General features: G+C 40.7%; 1 protein-coding gene across 13 annotated transcripts in view; it reads right to left on the bottom strand.

Annotated features, from left to right (window-relative positions):
• Positions 1-23,716, bottom strand: part of KMT2E (lysine methyltransferase 2E (inactive)) — a 181,176-nt gene that overhangs the window by 20,453 nt on the left and 137,007 nt on the right. For 10 of the 13 annotated variants that reach the window (XM_073619626.1, XM_073619632.1, XM_073619629.1 and 7 more), the window contains 6 exons: positions 19,972-20,025; positions 13,202-13,456; positions 10,735-10,879; positions 10,013-10,266; positions 8,112-8,168; positions 3,540-4,109 (listed from right to left, as the gene is read on the bottom strand). In XM_073619626.1, coding sequence (XP_073475727.1) covers positions 3,540-4,109; positions 8,112-8,168; positions 10,013-10,266; positions 10,735-10,879; positions 13,202-13,456; positions 19,972-20,025 — 1,335 coding nt within the window. The remainder of the gene's footprint in view (positions 1-3,539; positions 4,110-8,111; positions 8,169-10,012; positions 10,267-10,734; positions 10,880-13,201; positions 13,457-19,971; positions 20,026-23,716) is intronic. The other 3 variants (XM_073619634.1, XM_073619628.1, XM_073619630.1) reach the window with 1 other exon arrangement.

Raw genomic sequence — 23,716 nt, 5'->3', positions numbered from 1 at the left:
ACTGACTGAAAAGAAGCAGGCAAGGTTTAAAATACAAAAAAGGCCAATTACAAACAAAGAAGTCTACAGTGATATTGGTCTGCATTTAATTCAGAGGTGCTCAGCATATATCTAAAGCCAAAAGTTTATCATTTTGGATAGAATAAGGGATCTTTAAAAGTATTCAGTTTTTTGCCACCTTTCATTAGGGAGATTTCCCTTCACTTCCTGTAGACTTGTAGAGTATAGTTCTTCAATGTGAAGGACCATTCCAGTAACAAGTGATCCCATTGGAAAATGTGACCTGTGTTTCTGTTGTGGTGGTAACTCCACATGTTGGATTTATTTTCATTCTCAGTCACTTTCATTTGAGAACCTAACTCTTCCTAACGGGCACATACAGCAATAAAAGTTATGATCCCGGTATGATCTTTTTCCTAACCCTACACTGTAAAAGTAATGCTAGCCGCTATACAGCCGCTGGATCACTTTTACAGATGTTTGAGAAAAAAAAAATTGTGTCACTTTTATATCTATTACAAGGAATGTAAAAACATCCCTTCTAATAGAAAATAAATAATGACAGGACCTCTTAAATATGAGATCTGGGGTCAAAAAGACCTCAGATATTTACACTAAAATGCAATAATAATAATAATAGAAAAATAAAAATTAAAAATGTCAATTTAAAAAAAAAAAAAAGTTGCTTTAAGAGCAATGGGCGGAAGTGACGTTTTGGCGTCGCTTCCGCCCTGCAATGGTATGGAGATGGGTGGGGGCTATCTTCCCATCACTCGTTCTTCATACCAAGCCAGGGAAAGGACCCGATTGCAGCCTCCGCCACTATCGATGGCTCCGGTAAGCGGCAGAGGACATCAGAGTGTGGCGGGAGGGGGGCCCTCTCCTGCTGCCGATAAAAGTGATCTCGCACCACAGCGACCACTTTTATCTGAAACCGGACTGCTCACTGACGAAGGATACCAGGGTTATGGTAGCTAGCTGCTGTCATCACGATATCCCTCTTCAAAGTGCCGACGTACATCGGCGTGAGCCGGTCCGGAAGTGGTTAAAGCATTGCCTATGGATAACTTAATGTACTGTATTTTGTCACTGTTCTGAAAATGTGCGTAATTTTAAAGCATGACATGTTTGGTATCCATTTACTTGGCGTAATATCTTTTATATTTTACCGTTATAATTTTTGCGTTTACTAAAATTTATTTCACTGTACTTTTTCCCAAAAATGTGCGTTTGAAAAAACACTGCGCAACTACCATGTGACATATTGCAACACTCTCCATTTTATTCTTCAAGGCCTCTCAAAAAAACAAAAACAAAAAACACGTTTGGAGGTAGGGTTGCACCGATAACACTTTAAGACCGAGTACAAGTACAGATACACACCCCCCCCCCCCCCAAGTACTCGCCGATCCCATACTTTTTTTTTTTTAAACGCTAGCCGACCAGCCGCTACAAGTTATACTGCGACAGGTTGTCACAAACTGCCATAGCTGAGCGTCACTCCTTCAAGACGTCACAGCAGGCGCACGAGCCGCTTGTCCCTGGAGCTGATGCGCGTGCCCGGCAGGCGAGATGACCGCCAGGCAACCGCGATCGCGCGTGACAGACCGAGAACCGGGATTTGTGTGTTTAAACACTCAAATCAAGGTTCTCTCAGGGAAGAGGAGACCGATCGTATGTTCATACTAAGTATGAACACCGATCAGTCTCCACCCCTAGTCAGTCCCATACCCCCCCTACAGTTAAAACACACATAGGGAACACCGTTAACCCCTTCCCTGCCAGTGACAGTTATACAGTAATCAGTGGCTATTTTTAGCTCTGATCACTGTAAAAAATGTCAATGGTCCCAGGTAGCAGTCCTGATAAAAAAAAAAACGCAGATTGCCGCCATTACTAGTTAAAAAAAAAAAAAAAAAAAAAAAAAAAAATGAATAATAATAATAAAAAAATGACAAATCTATCCCCTATTTTGCAGATGCTATAACTTTTGTGCAAACCAATCAACATACGCTTTTTGCGTTATTTTTTTTTACCAAAAATATGTAGAAGAATATATATCAACCTAAACTGATGAAAATTATTATTTTTTTGGATATTTATTAAAGCAAAACGTACAAAATATGTTTAAAAAATTATCGTTTTTTTGTTCATAGCACAAAAAATGAAAACCGCAGGGGGGAAAAAAAAAAAAAAAAAACACTAAAAAAGTTTAAATGCACAAAAAAACACAATTTGTAAAATATAAAAAAGGATGTCACACCAAGTAAATAGATATCAAACATGTCACACTTTAAAATTATGCACGCCCGCACAACGGCGACAAACGATGTAACTTACTATCAATAGGCGAAGCTTTAAAAGCCTTTACAGGTTACCACTTTAGATGTGCAGGAGGAGGTCTAGTGCTAGAATTACTGCCCATGACCAGACGTTCGCGGCGATACCTCGCCTTGGGGAGGGGGCACTTGTTCATTAGCAATTACATTTTTTTTTTTTTAAATCACCTATTGCTGTCACAAGGAACGTAAACCTGGGGCACCACCCCGGTACAAGCACTTTAAGTCAAATGACGTACCAGGTACGCGATTTTGTGATTAATCTACAGCTAAATCTGTAAGGATTTTTTTTAGGTAATGGCACTCCTCATACAAAAGCAGTGCTACTTATTAGATTTTCAATTTTTTCCCCACATATACTCTTGAAAGAATAAAAAAAAGTTTGGCTTGGTAAATTACTTCCAACAGAGCTGAATTAAATTGAACTTTGCAGGTAAAAAAACACCCATACATGCATTTGTTTTTGTTAGGAACCTGTAAAAGCATTGCACCCACGATCAGCAGATCATTGGTGTAATGCCACAGTCCTGAAGACTGTTTGTCTGTGTAGCTGTCTGCCCATACCTCCTGATACAGGCAAGCAGTTAAATTCTGACAGGAAGCTTAATGAAGAAACTAGAGTGGTCAACAGTGCCCTGGTAGTTCATTAAGAACTCCAACCTGACGCAAAGGCTGTCAAGGACTTGTTTTCTTCCCATTCACAAAACACTGTTGAATGGATTAGGTGGCTGGGCGAGCAGAATTGTCCATAGTCATATTTTATGTTCCTAAAGTAACAGAATGACTTTCAATCTTAAAAAGACAAAAAAGTGCTAATGTAGTATTTTTTTTCAATTTTTCCGAAAATTTTTGTTTTTTCCGAGCTTCAAAATTTCCGGAAATTTTACATCCCTAAGTGGGGGGAGAAGATCTCCCGCTCGCTGTGAAAACGGGGACTGGGTTCAGTGCAATTTGCAAAAGGTTACACCCTGAAAATAGGTGTAACGTTACAAAAGGTGAACTTTAATCTGGAGAGAACATGGTAAGCCACAAGGGCCAAAATTAGTGTATCCCCAGCCTTTTGAACAGTAAGTGATTTTACTGGTGTATGATGTGGGTCAGATTTTTTTTTTAAATTTCATAATGAAAAAAAAAAACAAAAAAAACAAACATTCCTTTATGAAACAAGCAAAAAAATAAATAAACAAATAAAAAGCTAACCTTTTTCTTTTGTGGAGGATTTAAAGGTGTTCCATTTCCATCCAGAACACCATCACTACTAAGTGCTCTTCCAAATCCAGACATAAGTCCTTCATCTGAGGGGCAAAACATGGAACCTTCCATAAATATAGTTCGGGCATCCTCTTGAATTAGGCACTTCGAGTCATTCATTCGGAATCCACCACCAACCTCCAGCTGGTGTGATGGAGTCAAGTCTCTTAAATTTGAATTAACTGCAGAAAAGTTCACCCCTGTCCTTTCAGGGCTTTTCATCCAAGAAGAAAACACAGTGCCCCGTCCACAGTGAGCAGTTTCCTGCTGGCTGCTTGAATCAGTCCTATCCCGGGACAGGGACTCCAAGTTTTTTTGCAGTGCAGCCTGTTCATTCATTTCAAGTCCTAAATGATGATCTGGTACAGACTCACTTTCTGATGGGCACTGTCTGTTTAAATCTGTCCTACTCCGCGGGCTAGAGTAACCTATAGTCTTTATTTCCTGCAATCCCATTTCAGTTAAGTTAGAATTTCTGAAAGAGTTCATAGCCAGAGCTGGTGCTGCCCGTTCATTAGCCTGAAAAAAAAAAAAAAACCAACATGCTATGAGCAATTAAATTCTGAAGAGTGCCCTTCTGGAAACTATACTATGAGCAGAAGACAACCCCCCCCCCCCGAATTTCTATGCATTTGCCATACTTAAACCTTTTCTTGTAGATAAGATACTTTATCATTGTATTAAATACATTTTAAAAGCTCTGACAACAGCAGTAAGTGCTTGTATACTACATATACACACATATAGTACTGTGAAAAAGTTTTAGGCAGCTGTGAAAGAATGCTGTAAATTAAAGAATCCTTTCAGAAATAAAAATGCAAATAGTTTTATTTTAATCAACTGACAAAATTAATAGTAAATGAACATAAGTGAAATCCAAATCAAATCATTATTTGGTGTGACCACCCTTCAAAAAACAGTATCAATTCTTCTAGGTGTGCACAGTGCTTGTGCACAGTTTTTGAAGGAACTCAGCAGGTAGGTTGTTCCAAACATCTTGTAGAACTAACCACAGATTTTCTGTGGATGTAAGCTGCCCTCAAATTCTTCTGCCTCTTCATGTAATCCCAGACCATGTTGAGATCAGGGCTCTGTGGGGTGAAAACTAACTTCCAGGACTCTGTGTTCTTCTATACCCTGAAGATCGTTCTTAATGACATTGGCTGCATATTTAGGGTCATTGTCCTGCTGCAAATTTGGGGCCAACCAACACGCCTCCCTGATGGTATGGCATGATGGAGAAGTATCTGTCTGTATTTCTCAGCATTGAGGACACCACTGATCCTGACCAAATCGCCAACTCTATTTGTAGAAATGTAGCCCCAAACTTGCAAGGAACCTCCACCATGCTTCACTGTTGCCTGCAGACACTCATTGTACCGCTCTCCAGCCCTTTGCAAACAAACTGCCTCCTGCCATCGACAAACATTTCAAATTTTGTCTCATTCATGCATAGAACATGGAAACCAGGCTAAGCGATTCAATTATGAATGAAAACATGGAAAATGGGGTGCAAAAAAAATGGCAGCAGGTGCTTTGGACTAATTGACTTTAGCACACACCAATATATGTTATATACCTATAAAATGTAAGCGGCTCTCGGGTGCTGCCCCCATCTCGGGTAAGAGAAACCGAAAGTGAGGCACTGCAGCGTCACAGCTGGTTCCCTACTGCGCATGCGCGAAGCGCACTGTGAATGTGAATGACTCACATTACAGGATAAAAACATATAAAAGGCTCATCTGTATAGGTATGTGGTTCTCTGCTAATCTTAGGCCTATTGAAGGAGCAGTGGCTCCGAGCGCGTAGCCTCTCTCAACCTCCCTGCTAGCCCTCCTCCCTGGACGATCCCTCCCCTAGATACCGAACCCGGAAGCAGACGGACGACCTGTGACATCATGCACGCTCCACGCCGGCCCCTAGTCTCTTCCTGATGGCCACAGAAGGAGCTCCCGGCTGGTAATCCACCTTCTGCAGCCCAGCATCCCTGCAGCGTCACCACCACAGGATCAGAGGGAACACAGAGGACCACATACCTATACATATGAGCCTTTTATATGTTTTTATCCTGTAAGTGTTTTTACCTGGTGTCATTTAAACATCATCTGTTAATACTACACTCAGGTGGCGCTTCCTTCCCTACCCCTCTCTCATCAATCACAGAGCCAGCTCTCTGAGGACAGCAGCCGCCTAGCCTACCAGCCTACTTTAACCATTACATTACCGGTTACCACTTAACCCTTGAACTTCCAGCCTTGTCCCCTATGGACTAAGTTGCTCAGCCCTTTATATCTCCTGTTATATATGGACTTGTGTGTTTGCGCTTACAGTTACCAATACTCCGTATCCGTGCAATATTGCTCTCTGGAGCTTCCAATTTTATAGCCTGTTTAAAATGTGGGATTCCCCCTTTCCTGAAGTCAGAACCCACAGTTCTCCTTATGGGAAAGCTTTGGACTACTGTTAAAGGCAGCCTGGGATTGACTGGTTTTATTCCAGAAATGCCATTATGGCGCAATACGGTCTACAGTGAATTGTGCAAATTGGAGGGATTTTGTCTATAGGAGGCATACAATTTATATCTCAGCTATATAATCAAAATGTGTTAAAATCCTTCTCAGGCCAGCAAATTGAATTTAATTTACCCAGACAGCAGTTTTATAAATACTTACAATTAATACAGGCACTTCAGGCCCAAGGACACCAATCCACTCTTGTCCAATCTGACCATCCCCTGCTACCGGTCATATTCCATGAACCAGATAATAAGGACACGATTTCACGGATTTACTCTACGCTAAGCTCTACCATACAAGACTCTGCATCCCTGCCATGCAGGTGAAGCTGGGAACAGGATTTAAGGGACATTAGTGGTAAAGTATTGGAGATGTAGTTACAGTCCATTCCTACCATCTCAGTTTCGCCTTCACAAGTTATCACATCTTTTTACTGCACAGAGCATACTGCACTACTATACAGTTACATCGCTGGGGGAGGAGAGATTCGCCCATATGTCCTAAGTGTTGCAGAGAGGAGGACTCACTTGTAATTTGATGTGACATTGTCCCAAATTATTCAGTTATTGGACAGATGTGACTGATGCAATCTCCTTAGTCTACAAGGTCAAAGTTCCGTTAGATCCTTATTGTTTGTTGGGAGCAGTAGATGTGAATTCATACCCCTCCAATTAATGTAGCGGTACTTAGACTTTTCTATATTGCACGAAAGCACATCACCAGATTTTGGCTATCGTCATGTACACCAGGTTAACTGTTTTCTTATAAGGAAACAATAAATGAACCAACATAGAAATGCAGTCCGTAAATGTTACTCTATATGGCAGGCATGGTTGGACACTCTGGGACTTGCTCCACCTCAACTGGTCATGCACAAACTGCTGCAGGTATGAGAGTTAAATACCTTTTGACATCTCCCTCTAGGGTAGGTTATTAGAGAGTTGCTCGTACACAAGTTTCGCAAGTGGGAATCACAACTCTAATTTTTGTCCTTGCCCAAGAAGGTTATGTTTCTCGTGAAAGCTTTGGGATAGCAAAGATCATACTTTTTTTTTTTTTTGCCCCGTTGATCTCTCTTCTGGATTGGATAAGAGTAGATAGAACCTGCTTTCTCTAATGTTCTTTTTTTTTTGGTTAAAGTTCTATGGGACCTGATTATGCTATTTAGTGCCACTTTGTTATCTCTAAATTCTTACTGCATTACTGTTCCTAATGGTTGAGATGATCTAACTACTAGGATATATTATCTGCCTTATCAAGTAGATTTTGTATACCTCTTTGATGTATGTCCTAGGCTTCCTATATGTCTAGATTACTGCATTGTGTTTTTTGATAACTAATGGCACAATAAATTTTAACTTTCTTTCCAAGGGCTATATAGTCTGCTCTTGGGTAGGCAATTCTAGCACACCGAATGTGAACAATGATTCACATTCACAGTTTAGCTCTTGGGTTCTCAACCTGTGGCCCTCCAGCAGTTGCGAACTACAAGCCTCATCATGACTCTGCATTTGGGAATCATGCTTGTAACGGTCAGTGGCTTGCAATGCCCAACTGGACATGTAGTTCCGCAACAGCTGGAGGGCCACAGGATGAGACCCCATGCTTTATAGCTTGTGCATTCGGGTGATTTTAAAGCCTCTGAGTTTTTTATTTTTCTTAAACTTTTTTTTGGTGCATTTTAGAGACGTGATATAGGACCTTCTTTTGGGAAGGAGTGTGTTTTTGGCCCCATAGATTTTTTATAGTAGTGGCTGAAAACACTTAAAATGTGTGTGTTTGTACAAAAGCACCCTAATCTGCCTGAAAAGAAGCTTGTGTACTCCGAGTGACAGGTGCCTGAGTGCTCAGGTGTAAACAGACACGATTTAAAACCATGTGATTTGTAATGTTAAAAGTTTTGTAGCTACAAAACACTCAGATGTGAATGAGGATTTAAGGAGAGATAATAGTAATAGTAAGGAGAAATGCACATTTAAAATAACACAGACTTAGAAAAACTTACCTCCTGGCTATTGGATCTTCTGTTTAGCTCAGGAGAACTTTCTGGTGAAGAAATGCTCTAAAAATAATGAGTGAAAGTAGATAAATCACTAATCCCCAACAAACATACAAATTAAATAAAACTGCTACATAATTCTTCAAGCTACATTATCTGTGTATGTCCAATGTTTCAAACTTTGAGACAATTTCCAAAATTGGTCATTTTTAGCCACTCAAAATGGGGGAAAATGTTAAATGTGTCAAAATAATTTAGGTAAACTTTGCTTGAAATCCTAATTACCGAATCAAATTTTGCAGCAAGTGGTTAGAAAGGTAGCTATTCACACAACCCAAAAGACTTTTGAAAGCTACATAAAAAGGTTTCCCCAAGTTGCTGCTCAGACACCAGTGATATAGGCAGTCAAATGTAAAGTTATTTTCAATGGGAAAACTCCAGCACAAATGCAAAATAGTTCCTGATAGTTACTGAATTAAAAGGCATTTTTCCACCGATATACGTCGGCAGAAGGGCATGTACAGGCATATTAACGTAACTGTATGTTGCCCTTTAAGGCGTGGCTTGTGGGCGCACCCGTCACGAGCTCCGTGAGTGTGATCACGGGTCCCGCGGACTCTATGTCCACAGGGATACCTGCGATCGTCTCACGGAGAGGATGAACGGGGAAATGCTGATGTAAACAAGCATTTCCCTGTTCTGCCTAGTGACACTGATCACCGCTCCCTGTAAATCGGGAGCGGTGATCAGTGTCGTGTCACACATAGCGCGCGCGCGCCCCCCCCCCCCCCCCCATTAGAAAACATCCCTAGGACACACTTAACCCCTACAGCACACCCTCCTGGTTAACCCCCTTACTACCAGTAACATTTATATAGAAATCAATGCATATATAATTGCACTGATCGCTGTATAGATGTTACTGGTCCCAAAATAGCACCAAAAGTGTCCGATCTGTCTGCCATAACATCGCAGTCACGTTTAAAAAATAAATAAATAGCTGATGGCCGCCATTACTAGTAAAAAAAAATAAATAAATTTATAAAAATGCCATAAATCTATCCCCTATTTTATAGACACTATAACTTTTGCGCCAACCAATCAAAACGCAATTTTTTTTTTTTTACAAAAAATATGTAGAACACGTATCGGCCTAAACTGAGGGAAAAAAAAATGTTTTTATATATATTTTTTTGGAGATATAGCAAAAAGAAAAAAAAAAAATTGTCGCTTTTTTTGTTTATAGCGCAAAAAATAAAAACCGCAGAGGTGATCAAATACCACCAAAAGAAAGTTCTATTAGTGGGAGGGGAAAAAAAGGACGTCAATTTTGGGAGCCACGTCGCGCAATTGTTATTTAAAGCGACGCAGTGCCGAATCGCAAAAAGTGCTCTGGTCTTTTGTCAGCCAAATGGTCCGGGGCTGAAGTGGTTAACTGAACACTGTTCTACATATCTTTAAATATGGAGGCAAGTTTCTGGTCCTCCACAAAAAGCTAAAAATGGAGGGCTAACTTGAAAAAAAATAAAAAATAAAAAATAAAGTGCATATCTTGGCACTTTGTTCATCAATCTAAATATTTGAACTGTGGAAAGGGAAGTGAAAGACAGGTTGTTGGGCCCAACCAGACCGCTTGTTAGTTTACAGCAGGTAGGGAAAATCTGATAGAACATCTGCTGCATCTGATGAGACGAGCTCTTGTTGCAAACATTAAAGACAGGCTCGAAACAGAAAGAAACTATACTGGAAGGATCAAGGAAACGTTGCTGCATAACTTTAAATTGATAGCCCTTTTCCTTACAAATGTTCCATTAAATGCCATCTCAAATACCAGCAAAGTGAAATACAAGATTACAGCCAACTAATCCTCTTATGAACACAAGGAGGGTTCATTGGAAGTTGCTTACCTCAAAATGCAAGTGATTTCCACGGACACAGGTCGTTACAGAATTAACCGGTGAATAAGTCTGCTTGTAACTGTTACGACAACTTTCATCCTCTACCTTTATCCTGGGAGGAGTACTGAACAGTGATGCATCTGCAGAAGGCATATCTATACGTGTTGGTGTTGCATAAGGAGATGCAGTAGGTGTAGAATTTTCTGAGTACGAACAGTCCAACAATTGATACATTCTCCTTTTTTTCAAAGGGGTTGTTAGGTCTACAATTGACAAAAAACAAAAACAAAGATGTTAAAACAAATAAACCATATTTCTAGAGACAAACCAAAGATAGTATTGAGGTATCATTCAAACAGCCACACAGATTTAAATTACACCTGTTCTAAGATATATAGTGGCTGTCACTGCTCGATTTCTGAAACAGCTAGTTGGCCAACTGTGTTATCACAGCCCGTTTTCTGTGTTGAAGGCAAAGAATGAGAGCCAAGTTCTGTTTAAATTCTTGCAAGGGCCACACCAAATGGCCTGGTGGGCCGGATTTGGTCCTCAGGCCTTGTGTTTGACACATGTGCACTAGAGGAATAAAGTCCCGGATGCACACTGTACAAAAACATCAAATAAATAAACATGAAGGTCGGGTCACACACACAGGTATTTAAAAGTGCATTAATAATCCAAGGTGGGTGGGTAACAGTCCACTTTTATTTGCACACAAAAATTCATCTCACCTGTCAGTGGGCAACTGCCATTCATGACTAAGTGGCACTTATTTTCTGCAAATGTACTAGGGCTTTGGGATCGATCTTGAGCAGGAGAATCAAATGGATTCAGAGGTGCAGAATGTTCCTCCTCCAAAGCTTGTTTCAGCCACCGCTAAAAATGAAAAAAATAAATATCACGTTTTCCAGTTTTTAACATTCTACATCATTGAAAAAACAAATGTACAATGCAGATTGGCTTTCTTCTAAAGTTTAGAATGCACCATATTTTCTTTCCCCATTGTTATAATGCTTCTATACCTCATATGATACATCAACCTACTGGCAGCATTCCTTTCCTTAAAGTGGATGTAAACCCAATGTCATCCTTTCTAAACTACTGCCATAGGGGTTATCTATGAGGATATACATGCCTCCTGCATGTATCTTTACCTGTCAAATGTCTCCCCTCTGTCTGTTATAAGACCTGAAAAACTGCATATTCTGTGGGTGGGTCTGTTGTCTGGAGCTCGGTGGGTGGAGTCATGATGTCAGTAGACTCCCCGCCCACCTCTACTTTCCACTTGTCAATATTCATTTCTCCTGTGTATTTCTTACACTGAACTTCTGCTATGATCTCTAACATCCAGTGAAAAGACAGGAAAGTAACCACATGACTTCAGCATGCCAAATCATGCTGAGGTGTGGAACAGCCAATCCTTGCAGAGCTGCTGAAGAAAGGAGTGGGAGGGAATTAAAAAATACTGCATGTCTCTTAGGCTAGTGCACAAGATATGTAAATCACCTGTCACTCACAGCAAGGGGGAAGATTTGACAAAGTTTTTCTCAGTTTGTCAAGAATTATCTCACTGAACAATAAAAGAGGATTGCTCAGAGATGGATTAACTCTGTGTGGCAAGACTGGGCTCAAATGATAGGGAATCTTATACTCTACAGTATGTATGTATGTATGTATGTATGTATGTATGTATGTATAAAAATTTCGGGTTTACATCCATTTTAAGGTAACCACGCTTTCATTCTTTGATGTAAAGAAAAATATGGGGAAATGGCTACCACTGCCAAGCTTCTGAAAATGCTAGTAGGTTGGCTGTTTAGCATTTCTGAGTTACTGACTCAGAACAAGCAATCAGATAAAAGACAGAGCTCCTCATACACACACAGTTTTTTGGGTCAGGGATCCAATGTAAAGAACAGTCAGCATTACAGCCAGGTGACTTAGGCAAGCCATACACTGTTCGAAGCTTGGCTGGTTCAGAAGGAACTGGGTGAAATTGGAACATGTATGGGCAGGCTGAATGATTGATAGATCAACTTGGGTACAACCGGCCTGCCCGGTTTTTACCTGCTATTATCGCTAGCGGTTGCTGTAGCTGCTAGCAATAATCACAGTCTTCTCCCATTGGGAAAAGAATGGACCTGCAAGAGGGATTCCCGCATCAACGCAGTCTGTGTTGATGGGGGAATCAAGCAAATTTCTTTCCTGAAACCCATGTTTGCAGGAAAGAAATTTGCTCCAGGGGAAGAGATCAGCAATAACATTGTTCTGGTCCCTCAAATGATATGTTTTATTTATCCATTTGTCACATGTCAGCATCTTTACTCCACTTTGTTGCTAAACAGTCTCTCTCTCTACACTTCAGACCCACATCCACACTGAAACCTTGCCTGACTTTAATAATAAAGTATCCATTTAAAAAAAAAAACAGAAAAGCACGTATGTTTTAATGCTTAGCTGGATATGCAGTGTTCAAACATGCCTTTTTGCAACAAGTTACACAGACATGTACAAATATCCCTAACAGTGATAGCAAGACATTTTCACCATTACTGAAGCATTTCAGTAAAATGAGACAGTGCTTCAAACGGGGGGGGGGGTTTGGGCTTTGAAGAAATGTTGCCACAAATAGTATGGATAAACTTAATAAATCTAATAATCCAGGTTTAACCTAAATAAACGTTTGCACTTTGCACACTGTTGCTCCTACATAATCAGGTAATGACCAAGTGGCCCCCCAACTAATTTTGAACAGCATACCTGAAGTAACTACTTCCCCCTACACTCTACCATTTAAATTTACAAGCATAAATTTGCTTTACTGCTCACATAACTCTCTGATCTTGGTTTCATAATAGGCGCTTAATTTAGCCAATGTGCCGAGCACAGATGTTCTTTTGTTACAATGGTCTGCGCTAACAGACTGTAGAAGTAAAGTAAATGGAGAACAGAAAAATTTAAACAAAAGCAACCTGATCAGTAACATGTCTCTCCTCTGTCTCATAAAAAGATACAAAAGGTATTATGAGATTTTTTTTGTTACACTATCCAATGCCAGCAAAGTAATCTGTACATTCAACAAGGTTAAACAAGACCTCTTCTGGCATAAATGTATGTACATTAAATAACACTAATGCCATATAGTCCATTTCCTAATACACTATCAAAGAAACATTCATGAAGCCTGTAGCAAGATACCTTTTTGCAGTAACCTAAAACATTCTCCTCATCTTTTTGTTTCTTCTTTTTCTCAGACAGGAATGGAGAGGTGAATCGAATATAGTGCTTCGGAGTGGTATACACATGTGGACTGTAGACAAGACCTGGTAAAGAATTTAGCTGTGTTGCCAGAACTTCGGGGTCTGTGGTTATCCGCAAAGGTCTCTCCAAAAAGGTGTCCCCATGTTTTCCAGACTTTTCATGCTTTTCACTTAACCATTCATTAACCAAGTGCTAGAATGAAAAATAAAGGTTTAGTTCATAGTCCTACCAACATAGTTTTCAGGGCAGACAGGCTATACCAGACAATGACATGACAATACCACATTTACCATAAGCCATTTTTTAAATTTGTCTTGCATTAAGTGAAAGTAACTCACTACTAGTTTGCAATATCCAGTGAAGAAAAGTATTTTCTAGCTGAATATTCATTTATAATAACATTTTAATGCACCTGTGAATTCCACAGAGGAATAGTACAGGGCACAGGCTGAGTATACACAGACCCTAAATTATATGTTGGTACCTTTAGGTGTTTGGACGTGGGCGCCTCCCCTATAACCCTACCACACACTCTGAATCCTCAGTTTTGTAGTGAGCAATGTAAAGTAACCAAGGGATAGAAAGGAGGGTGTCCACTGTGCTGTACTTCAAAGATAAGAAATTTACAGGAAAGTCACATTCCTCTTAATTGTACAGTACACAGGCTGAGTATTTAGAGACCCAGGGATGTCCCCAAGAAACAAATGAGAAAGGTGAGTAACAACTAGGCAAACAGAACTGTGCCAAGAGATCCAACAAGGATCAAAAAACCCAACTTAGGCTACAAGAACATTACAGCCAAAAGCTGCAGCCACAGAAGACTGAAACTCCACCTTGATGGCAGCCTTACAAAGCTGGTCAACAGAGGCGTTGTGCTGGAATGGCCAGGAAACACTAACTTGGTGGATTGGGTACATAAAAGAGCAGGAAGAGTTTTCTTTAGAGTGTAGACTCTAGCGATAGAGGCTGTGGCTTTGAGGTATGACTTGGCAAAAAAGAGCAATTTGCTTTGGGTGCTTTGCAGAAGAGCACAAAAAAAGGAACGTGTCTTCATTGAGGTCGAAGACTGATACTACATTAGGAAGGAAGGATGGTTTTGGGCTTAAGACAACCTTGTCACTGTCAAGAATGAGGAAGGCCCCTCACAAGAGCCCCCAGCTCAGACACACTTCAAACAAACGTGATAGCAATTAAAGGCTAAATTGCAGGAGAGGTCACCTAAGGAGATTATCCTTATGGGTTCAAAGGGTGATTTCTGCAGGACAATATTAAGGACGCACAGGTTGCTGTAAGGGGAGCCTGATCTGAGATGCACCATGACTAAAAGGTTTTGATAAAAGTTTTATTAATATTTTAAACAAAATGGTATCCATCAAACAAATACAAAGCAAACAAAAGATCAGGTTGATCTAATTTAGATCCATTTAACTAGCGAGCGCATTGTACTGAGAACAGGCTGCGCACTAGGCAAAGCAATGTACTGGTACTTCACTGCCTACCCCTGGGTTTGGGCGCGCGAAAGCACGCCCCCTGGCCGACTCCCGCTGTGACTGTACACAGTGGGAGCCTGTCAGCAAGTCCCAGGCAACTCATTCACGGCCGGGACCTGCTGATCGGCTGTGTACATTCACAGCTGAGAGCTCTATGTTGATATTCAACATAGAGCTCTGTACACAGGGAGCTATATGTTTCTCATCCCTGCAAAGCACAGGGATTATTATTAAAAAGCAGCACACTACACACATTGTTGTTAGGCATTTCACCCCTTGATCACCCTATATCAGGGGTAGGCAAACCCCGGCACTGGTGCTGTAAGCGGCACGCAAAGCCTCTTTTGCTGGCACTCGACTCCCTTCCCCATCAGCAGAGCAGCGTGGGGAAACGTCAGCGAGACACTAATGCATTCCAATTTCAGAATTCCCTACGCCGCACCTGCACTGAGGGGGAGGCACTGTGCCCCCACACATTGTAAAAGATGGGAAACCTTGTTTGGTTCTCTAACTTTGCTGTAGCTGCAATCATCAGCTTTTGTGATAGGGAAGAGATTGGGTGCAGTTCTTGGTTGACAATATTCCTGAACCTTTGCGTCACTTACAAATGAATTCCTGCACTCTGTATCCCTTTAAGTCACAGCCAGTATTCAGCGCAATGAAAACCACACACAACTTTTGCTGCGGCACAAAAGCACCACACTTTTTCTCAGCTGTCGGGGGCCCAACTTATGATCCTGCACACAGGCCCACTGCTTTCAAAAAATGCCCCTGACCTGAGCTCATCATTGCATATCCATTCCATATGCTTGTATGTGACATCACATACAAGCACGTGGGCTGGATGTGAGAGGTGGATCAGCAGGATGAGTGTGCCAGGACAGGTAGATGTGTCTGATCTCTGCTTTCTTTCACCACTCCGCATATCATGGGCATCACAGATGAAAAGAGGGTACATTGGTGGAGCAGATGAGCAGGAGGGTAAAGCGGTGGGAAGGAAGAGCAGGAGCATACAGCGGTGGGGCGGATGTGCAGGGAGGTACAGCGGTGGAAGAGATCAGGGGTTTCAGCAGTGGGACAGAAGAGCAGGGGGCTGCAGTGATGGGGCAGATGAGCAGGGGGTTAAGTCTTGGCCTGATGAGAAGAGGGTTACAGTGGTGGGACAGAAAGAAGAGGGTGGGGCAGATCTGAAAGGAGGTGCATTGGTGAGACAGATGACTATGGGAGTTACAGTGGTTGGGCAGAAGAGCAGGGGGTACAGAGGTGGGCAGATGTACAGAGGAGAAAGGAGGTACATCGGTGGAACACATGAGCAGGGGGTTACAGTGGCAGGGCAGAAGAGCAGGGGGTTACAGTGCCAGGGCAGAAGAGCAGGGGGAACAGAGGTGGAACAGAGGTGGGGCAGATGAGAAAGGGGGTTACATTGGTGGGGCAGATGAGCAGATAAGTTCAGTGTTAGGACAGATGAGAAGATGGTTCAGCGGTGGAGCAGATGTGCGGGGGGTTACAGTGGTAGGGCAGATGTGCAGGGGGTTACAGTGATAGGGCAGATTTGCAGGGGGGACAGTGATCTGAGGTGTGAAGGTGCATGCATTGGGGCTGATCTGAGGCGTGAGAGTGCAGGATGTTCATTTTTCACTACTATTCAAGTAGTTTAGAGCATTTACTTTATAAAAAATAAAAAAATCATTTTCATGACAGTGTGAAATTGAAATTTTGTTTAATCAGCACACTCAATTTCTTTGAAAATATTTTTTCAGCACACTGCTCAAAAAGTTGCCTAACCCTGCCCTAGATGTTAACCTGTTCCCAGCCAGTTTCATTAGTACAGTGACAGTGTCTTTTTAGCACTGATCACTGTATTAATGGCACTGGGGATGACAGTGGTAGTTCCCCAGCGTCAGTCTTCCATTGCAAAACGCTGGTGAGGTGTATTGTATAAATATGGATATGCGGAAAGGAATCTTGGGTGTGTACATATGCTAGATATTCCCTTTGTGTCAGAGGCAAAAACAGACCTTGCGGATTCTATATGAAATTTTGGAATTTCATGGTATTTTTCCTTAGAAATTCTAGGTCCAGAATAGGATGAATACAATACCCCTTGTTGGGCTTTGATACAGTGAACAGGTTTGAATACAGTCCTTTGAAAAGTGGGTACAACTACTCCCTGTGACAAGAAATGGTTGAAGGCATTCTGCAATTCTAAAATTTGCTTGGACAATTTTTGGTTGATTTGAGAAAAGAAAACCATTAGGAGGTAGAGTTTTGAACTTTATTTTATACCCTTTGAAATCAGTGTTTGAACCCAAAGTTCTGGGATGTCTGTGACCCACAGAGAGGCGAACAGATGTCCCCCATTCTTAGGAGTGAGGACCCCCTTCATTTGGAAGAAGGCTCTTGGGGAAGACCTGGTGGGCTTTATCGGCCAAGTATTAAGCCAAAAGGAAAGGCTGAATTTGATGAACTTTTGAATATTATGCTCAGGAAGAGTTATTATTAGGTGCTCTGTTTTAAGGCAGTAGAGGGCTCCTGGGGAAGGGATAGGAATCTTGTGCTGTGGAAGTAGAACCTTCTCTCCTGACACATCCTTAATAGTGTCAAGTGTCAATTTGTACCCAAAGGGACAAAGTGCGACAATGCTGAAGCATTTGTGCACAGTATAAATGAGAATTTCCACATTAGGAAGCATGATTGAGGAAGCTACAGCTTCAAGTGTGTAGGAATCTGGGGGTGAAAAATCTTCCACAGCCTCCTCCAACACTGCCTGCAGGCCCTTCTCTTTCTCTTCCATGTCCACCTCTTCTAGACAAATTGGGATCCAACAGAGACAGAGGAGCTGGTGTTTTTTAGCCCTGGGTAGAGATGGCTGTAATATAAAGCTGTTGGATGTCCAAAAAATTGTGCGAGTCCAATGCAGACACTGGTGTTCAAAATTGATGGAACCACTAGTTGTCACCAGGATCGCCAGAACTACTGTCCCCGTTGGAATATTCCCCCCATTACTGTTCTGTAGAGCTGCACGGTTCTCACAATTTTTTTGCTTAGCATAAAAAGATCACGATTCTTGCAGCGTAAAATCGTTCACATTATAAAAAAAAAACAAAAAAACAAAAAAAAAAAACACTAACCAGTAAAGTGTCATTTTTTTCCCCCAAAAATTGCATTTGAACGACTGCTGCGCAAATGCAGTGCAACATAAAATATTGCAACAACCATTTTTATTCTCTAGGTTCTCTACCATTTTCATATATATATATGGGGTTTCAAGTAATTTTCTAACAAAAAAATAATTTTAACTTGAAACCAACAAATGTCAGAAAAAAGGTTTAGTGTTTAAGTGGTTAAACTTCCCTCATTTACACACCAAAGTGTATTCCTTTGATCTAAAAGGACAAATCGTTACAATGTTTATACTTAAAGTTCCACTGCTAAAGAATGTTGTGATTCTTAGACTGTCCATTTTTTTCTTTTTCCTTTTTGACTGCTGTTGGCTTTAGCAGAGCAGATTGAATTCTCTGCATAGAAAGAATCTGGAAATACTTTGTCAAGATCGCAATGGGAAAAAAAAAAAATCACGATAACTATCCTTAACGATTAATTGTGCAGCTCTACTGTTCTGTAATTTTTTTTTTTTACTTTCAAATCTCCTTGGGTGAATTATTGCCAGACACAGGGAGGCAGCATAATATCTTCATAGAAGCTAAAAAAAACAAAACAAGATTTTTGGTTGTAAAAACAATCTTGTCTTGTGCAAGATCAAATAAGGCCTACAAGACCATGCTTAAAAAAACAAAGATACCCTTCTAGGCCAAAGTGATGGCCACAAGAAAGGTTACCTTATGGAATACCAACATCAAAGACATGTTCTGATCCTTTTAAGCAGACAAGGTAAAAGTTTAGGTGAAGGAAATGCATAGGGTATACTGATCCCACTATCAGGGCCATCTGCTGGGTCCACTGTCCATTCCGCTTTCTGGAAAAATCATGTCCAGGTTCTTGTTGAACTGAATCTGGAACCCTCAGTGCAGATATTTGGCTTAGAACACATCCTGATGCAGAATTCCAGCTGTCTGCTGAGGACATCTGCCTGTCAGTTCACCACCTCTGGAATGTCAATTATGGACATGAAACTTCTTTCAAAACAGGATAGACCAAATCTGTTGCCACTGCAACACTTTTCAGAGCCAGACCAGATGGAAAGTCAAAAAGTGGGGGTACAGTAATCCAATGACACATTAATTGCTTGTAATTCCAGGATATTGCTTGATGTGTTGATTTTTCTTAAGATTAGAACACATGGACAGAAGGCGCAGAGCTCCACCCCCAAACTAGAAGCTGGTGTCCATCATAATAATCTTCCATTGTAAGAAAAATAAAGGTCTGCCTTCTGACAGCAATGGGGACAGAAAGCACCATAACAGAAACATTTTGGTTTGAGGATGTAACTGAATGAGCTTCCCCACAGGCCAACTAGTGTTCCATTGCAAAGTTGTTGAAATTGAGCAAATGCAACAGCTTCCAAAGTAGATACAATCAATTATCCAACTGGAATGTCTTCTAGAATGTCCAATATCTGGGCTAAAATTACAAGGAGCTGTTGGTGGAAACAAATCTTCCAAAACAGTCAGAAAATACAGCAGAAGATAAACATCCATTCTCCTAAGGACACCAAGCAAAACTGAGGCAGTGTGAGGTGGGCAGTTAGGAAACTGAAGGCCAGCCCCCTTGGGGTTATATTGCTAAAGAAAAATGGATACTAGGTACATTGAACCCCAAGTTGTTTCATTATCAAGGTGTGACCCTCCATGGCCAATAAAGAAATAAGATTATATATTTTTTTAAATTAAATGAAAATGAAATGTGTAAAAATGTATAGAAATCAAGTCAAAACACTGCCAAACATTCCCATGGCGTAGAGCAGAGAATACCTACATGAAGATGGCTTCTACTACATTAAACAGGTTTTCAGAGATTTCAAGCAGGCTGAGGTTTCTGAAAATCTCATACTAAAAATTAAAAATGGAAAAAATGCCTAAAAGTCTATTAGCTATAAATGCAAAACAGGAGCACTGTTTAAGCTACAAAATGATATATTCTGTAACAGAAGGGTTAATTCCACATGTTTATTCTTTTTATAGATTACATGTATTATGACGAATTAAAATTCTTGTGTAGAAAAAAACAAACAAATCACCAACCACCTTTGATACATACTGTAACAAGAGTGTCCTTCCATTTTTGAAGTGTCACACAAGTGCATACTGAAGACTGTAAACAGAATTGCAATGTATGCATTATTGATCAGACATAAGAAGCAAAGCATGCCATCAACTGCATTTTCATGACACCATGTCAGTGCTCAGACTGTTACAGTGAACAAAGAGACTGGCTTTCCCTTTATGCGTTTTCTGCTTAGAGCTCAGACAAGAACTGTAATATTTTAAAATTTAGTACATTGTCAACAACCTACACCAATGGGCATTTTACTGCTAATAGTATATAATATTTTAAGCAGCCCCTTATACTCTACTGCACTGTGCGCAGGATAGACAGATCACTTTGGTATTCTGCTCTGGAAGTCACACTTTTCTATCTATAAATACCTTTTGATTAGCACTTTTGTTTAACGAAAATAGCATCAAATTATTGTGTGTAAAAGTGAAACATTTCTTAAACATGCAAGACAAACTCCAAAATGGTTATAATGTATGAACAGGATATCAATTTTATGCTTAAGAGGAATTTTGACTTACCAGAAAATTCCAAATCTTGCATTACAGTACAGGATACAGACCAAGTAGTCAGACCCTAGTTTCTTGTACCTTCAGGCGATTGTACACTAGCAAGCTTTAGGAGGACATGCCGCCGCCACCAGCCCAATTTATTTTAAACATAGTTTATGTCACAGGGAGGTATTTTGGCTCCAGACCCGTATTCCTACCGGTTTAAATTTTGAGTGGGATGTAAGCCATTTTTATAATTCGTAGTACTTATCTTATATGGTGTCACTCCACTCAAATTTTCATCTGGGCCCCCAGAGTTTTCTGGCTATCTGCATACATATGCATTTGTATGACAGGGCTTTGTGATTAGGTAGGTTTAGGGAATTGTTTAGAATATGGTTATATTGGGTTATTTATTTGGGACAGTTTTCATATGTCCCCATACAGTATATTCGTGTCTATTTCCTTTTGTATTGTGCTGACGGTTGGACACCACACATCAACAAGTGTCTCTTTGCGATCTGTTATCTCTTCAATGAGACGCATGCGTTTTGGTGTCCTCCATACAAAGATGAATGAAAATAAAAATATTTGTATTTACTTTTCTATGGTGTCAGTCTTATAGATTTGGTCACTTTGGTTTTGCACATGCACTCACGTTGTTCATGTTTTTAGTTTTGCTCATCAAGGCATGGGGAGAGCTGATCACACCACCCTACACCTGTGTGAGGTGGGAGTGTCCTATTTAGAGGTTTGGTGGGTCAGTCTTCCTTTGGGTTTGAAGAGCTGTATGTGTCAAACGCCGTCACCCTTTGGTCCGTTGTCATAGTCCTGGTGGCAGTTTTTCAATAAACCTGTTGGATGGATGTTGTGCAGCTATTTTTTTCTACTTGGTCCCCAGTAACCCTGCCACATTCCAGGAATCCTACGTTTTGTAGCAAGCAATGGAGAGTAACCAGGGAATAGAAGGGAGTGTGTCCTGTACTTTAAGATGAGTAAATTACAGGCAAGACAAAAATTCCTTAACTGTACAGTACAGGACACTGTGTCTTCATAGACACTGGAATGTCCCCAAGCAATGAATGAATAGACCAGGGATATGCAATTAGCGGACCGCCAGCTGTTCAAGAACTACAAGTCCCATGAGGCAAAGCAAGACTCTGACAGCCACAAGCATGACACCCAGAGGAAGAGGCATGATGGGACTTGTAGTTTTGCAACAGCTGGAGGTCCGCTAATTGCATATCCCTTGAATAGACCCAACTTCAGAGTACAGCTGCAAGAAGCTTGTGGCCAAAAACTGCATCTGCAGAAGATTAGACGTCCACCTAGAAAGATTTTAAAAAGAAAGATATGAACAGAGGACCAGGTGGCAGCCTTACAATGCTGGGCTAGAGAGGCCTGGTGTCAGAATGCCAGGGAAACGCCCACCGACCTAGGAGAGTGGGTGTGTAAGAGTGCAGAAGAAAAATGTATCCTTGAGAGCAAATGCCCTAGTGCTCAGAGATCTTATCCATTGAGTAATGGTGTTGGATGGAAGCAGGATGTCCCTTGTGAGGGCCAGAGGACAGGACAAATCGGGAATTCTGAATCCTGATCAAAGGATTTGCTTTGAGGTAGACTCTTATGTCTTTGTCCAAGCATGGGAAAGCAATTTCCTTTGGGTGCTTTGAAGCAGGACATAATGGCAGCACTATGCTGTTACTGAGGTGGATGACCGATACCACCTTAGGAAGAAAAGATGGTCTTCAGCGCAACACTACCTTGCCATTTTAAAGAATGAGGAACAGCTCCTTGTAGAAGAGCACCACCAACTAAGACATCTTAAAGTGACGTGATAGCAAGCAAAAAGGCCAATTTGTAGAGATTGAAAAGGAATATCCCTGATGGATTCAAGGTTTTTTTTTTTTGCAGGACAGAGGAGAACAAAGTTAATATCCCAAGTAAGCAGAGTGCTGCAAAGGGGGCTTGACATGGGCTACACTAACATTTTGACAAGGGACAGTGAACCGTGAGTTTTTGAAAATAAATGGGCAGGGCAAATGTTTTTGCTTTAATTTATATTCGAAACTGAATGGGTTATTTTACAAGGAGTGGGTTTCAAGTTCTTTAAATATGAATGACAAAAATTTCCTCAATAATAGCTTTACCAAATAGTGTTCAATATAGATTTTAAAAAATTGTGATCAAAAATAGTCCATTTTTGTAACAATTCACTTTCCCAAAGATGCAAAATGAAGTGTGCATGCCAAGTCTCCAACACCAGAGAGATTATAGATGGATTCTCACCTTAATGCAAGACCTTCAAATTATATAAAAGGTCGCAATATGCCTGTTCCCGTTAAAGCCGGGATCAGCTTTGCAGTGGCTCTCTGGTTCTTCTCTCTCACTTACGCGATTCCCAAAAATACATTAGGCCATAAAAAATACAAAAAGGAAGAAACGAAAAAGTGCTCTCTGTATGATCAATCTATCCCTTATATTAAAAAGTGTAACCACATGGGTAAAAACAGCACAAGCCTCGACACAGCTGTACATAGGGGAATGCAAACTACAGCTTACTGCTCACGCCTCAGTCTGGCTGACAAAATCGTTCACTCGGATGGATCAGTGCCTATTTTCCACAACAGTCCCTGCTCTGAGCTGTGTGGAGCTCCAACCCTACCAGTTATGTTAAAAAAATGACTTCATCAAGGGGGGAATCTTTATGTAATACGTAGGGAAGAGGGCTTTGGGGAAGACTTAATGGACCAAGTCTTGCACCAAAAGGAAGGGCTGAACTTGAAGCCTAGATAGAGAGGTTAGGTGCTCTGCATATGAAAGACGTAGAGATTCCTGAGGAAGGGGTTTTTGGAATCTTCTGCAGTGGAGTAAAAACCACCCCTGTGACATCTTTTATTTCAACAATGAAGAAGTAGTTTAGTTTTCATCAAGGTTGACTTTCTGTAGACCTTTGTATGTAGTAACATACGTAACCAATTTGTACACTGCATGCACATTAGGCAAGTTGCATTTTTGAGGATTTATTTCATTATTGAGCAACTACAGTGCTACAGGTAAATCCAAAACAGTAATAAGCCTCAAACATGAATATTTAAGAAAGTAAAATTGAGGTTTTAGCTCTTAGGAGAATATCTAATTATTGGGCAACTATTAGTGTGCAACTAAATGAAAAACAAACATTTTCCAATCTCACTTATTTTCATCTGTTAAAGTGAGAATAATAAACAACTCAA

This window comes from Aquarana catesbeiana, linkage group LG03, assembly GCF_042186555.1.
Source record: "Aquarana catesbeiana isolate 2022-GZ linkage group LG03, ASM4218655v1, whole genome shotgun sequence".
NCBI lineage: Eukaryota > Metazoa > Chordata > Amphibia > Anura > Ranidae > Aquarana > Aquarana catesbeiana.
The sequence above is the reverse complement of the archived record's forward strand: the minus strand, read 5'-3'. Positions and strand labels throughout refer to the sequence as shown.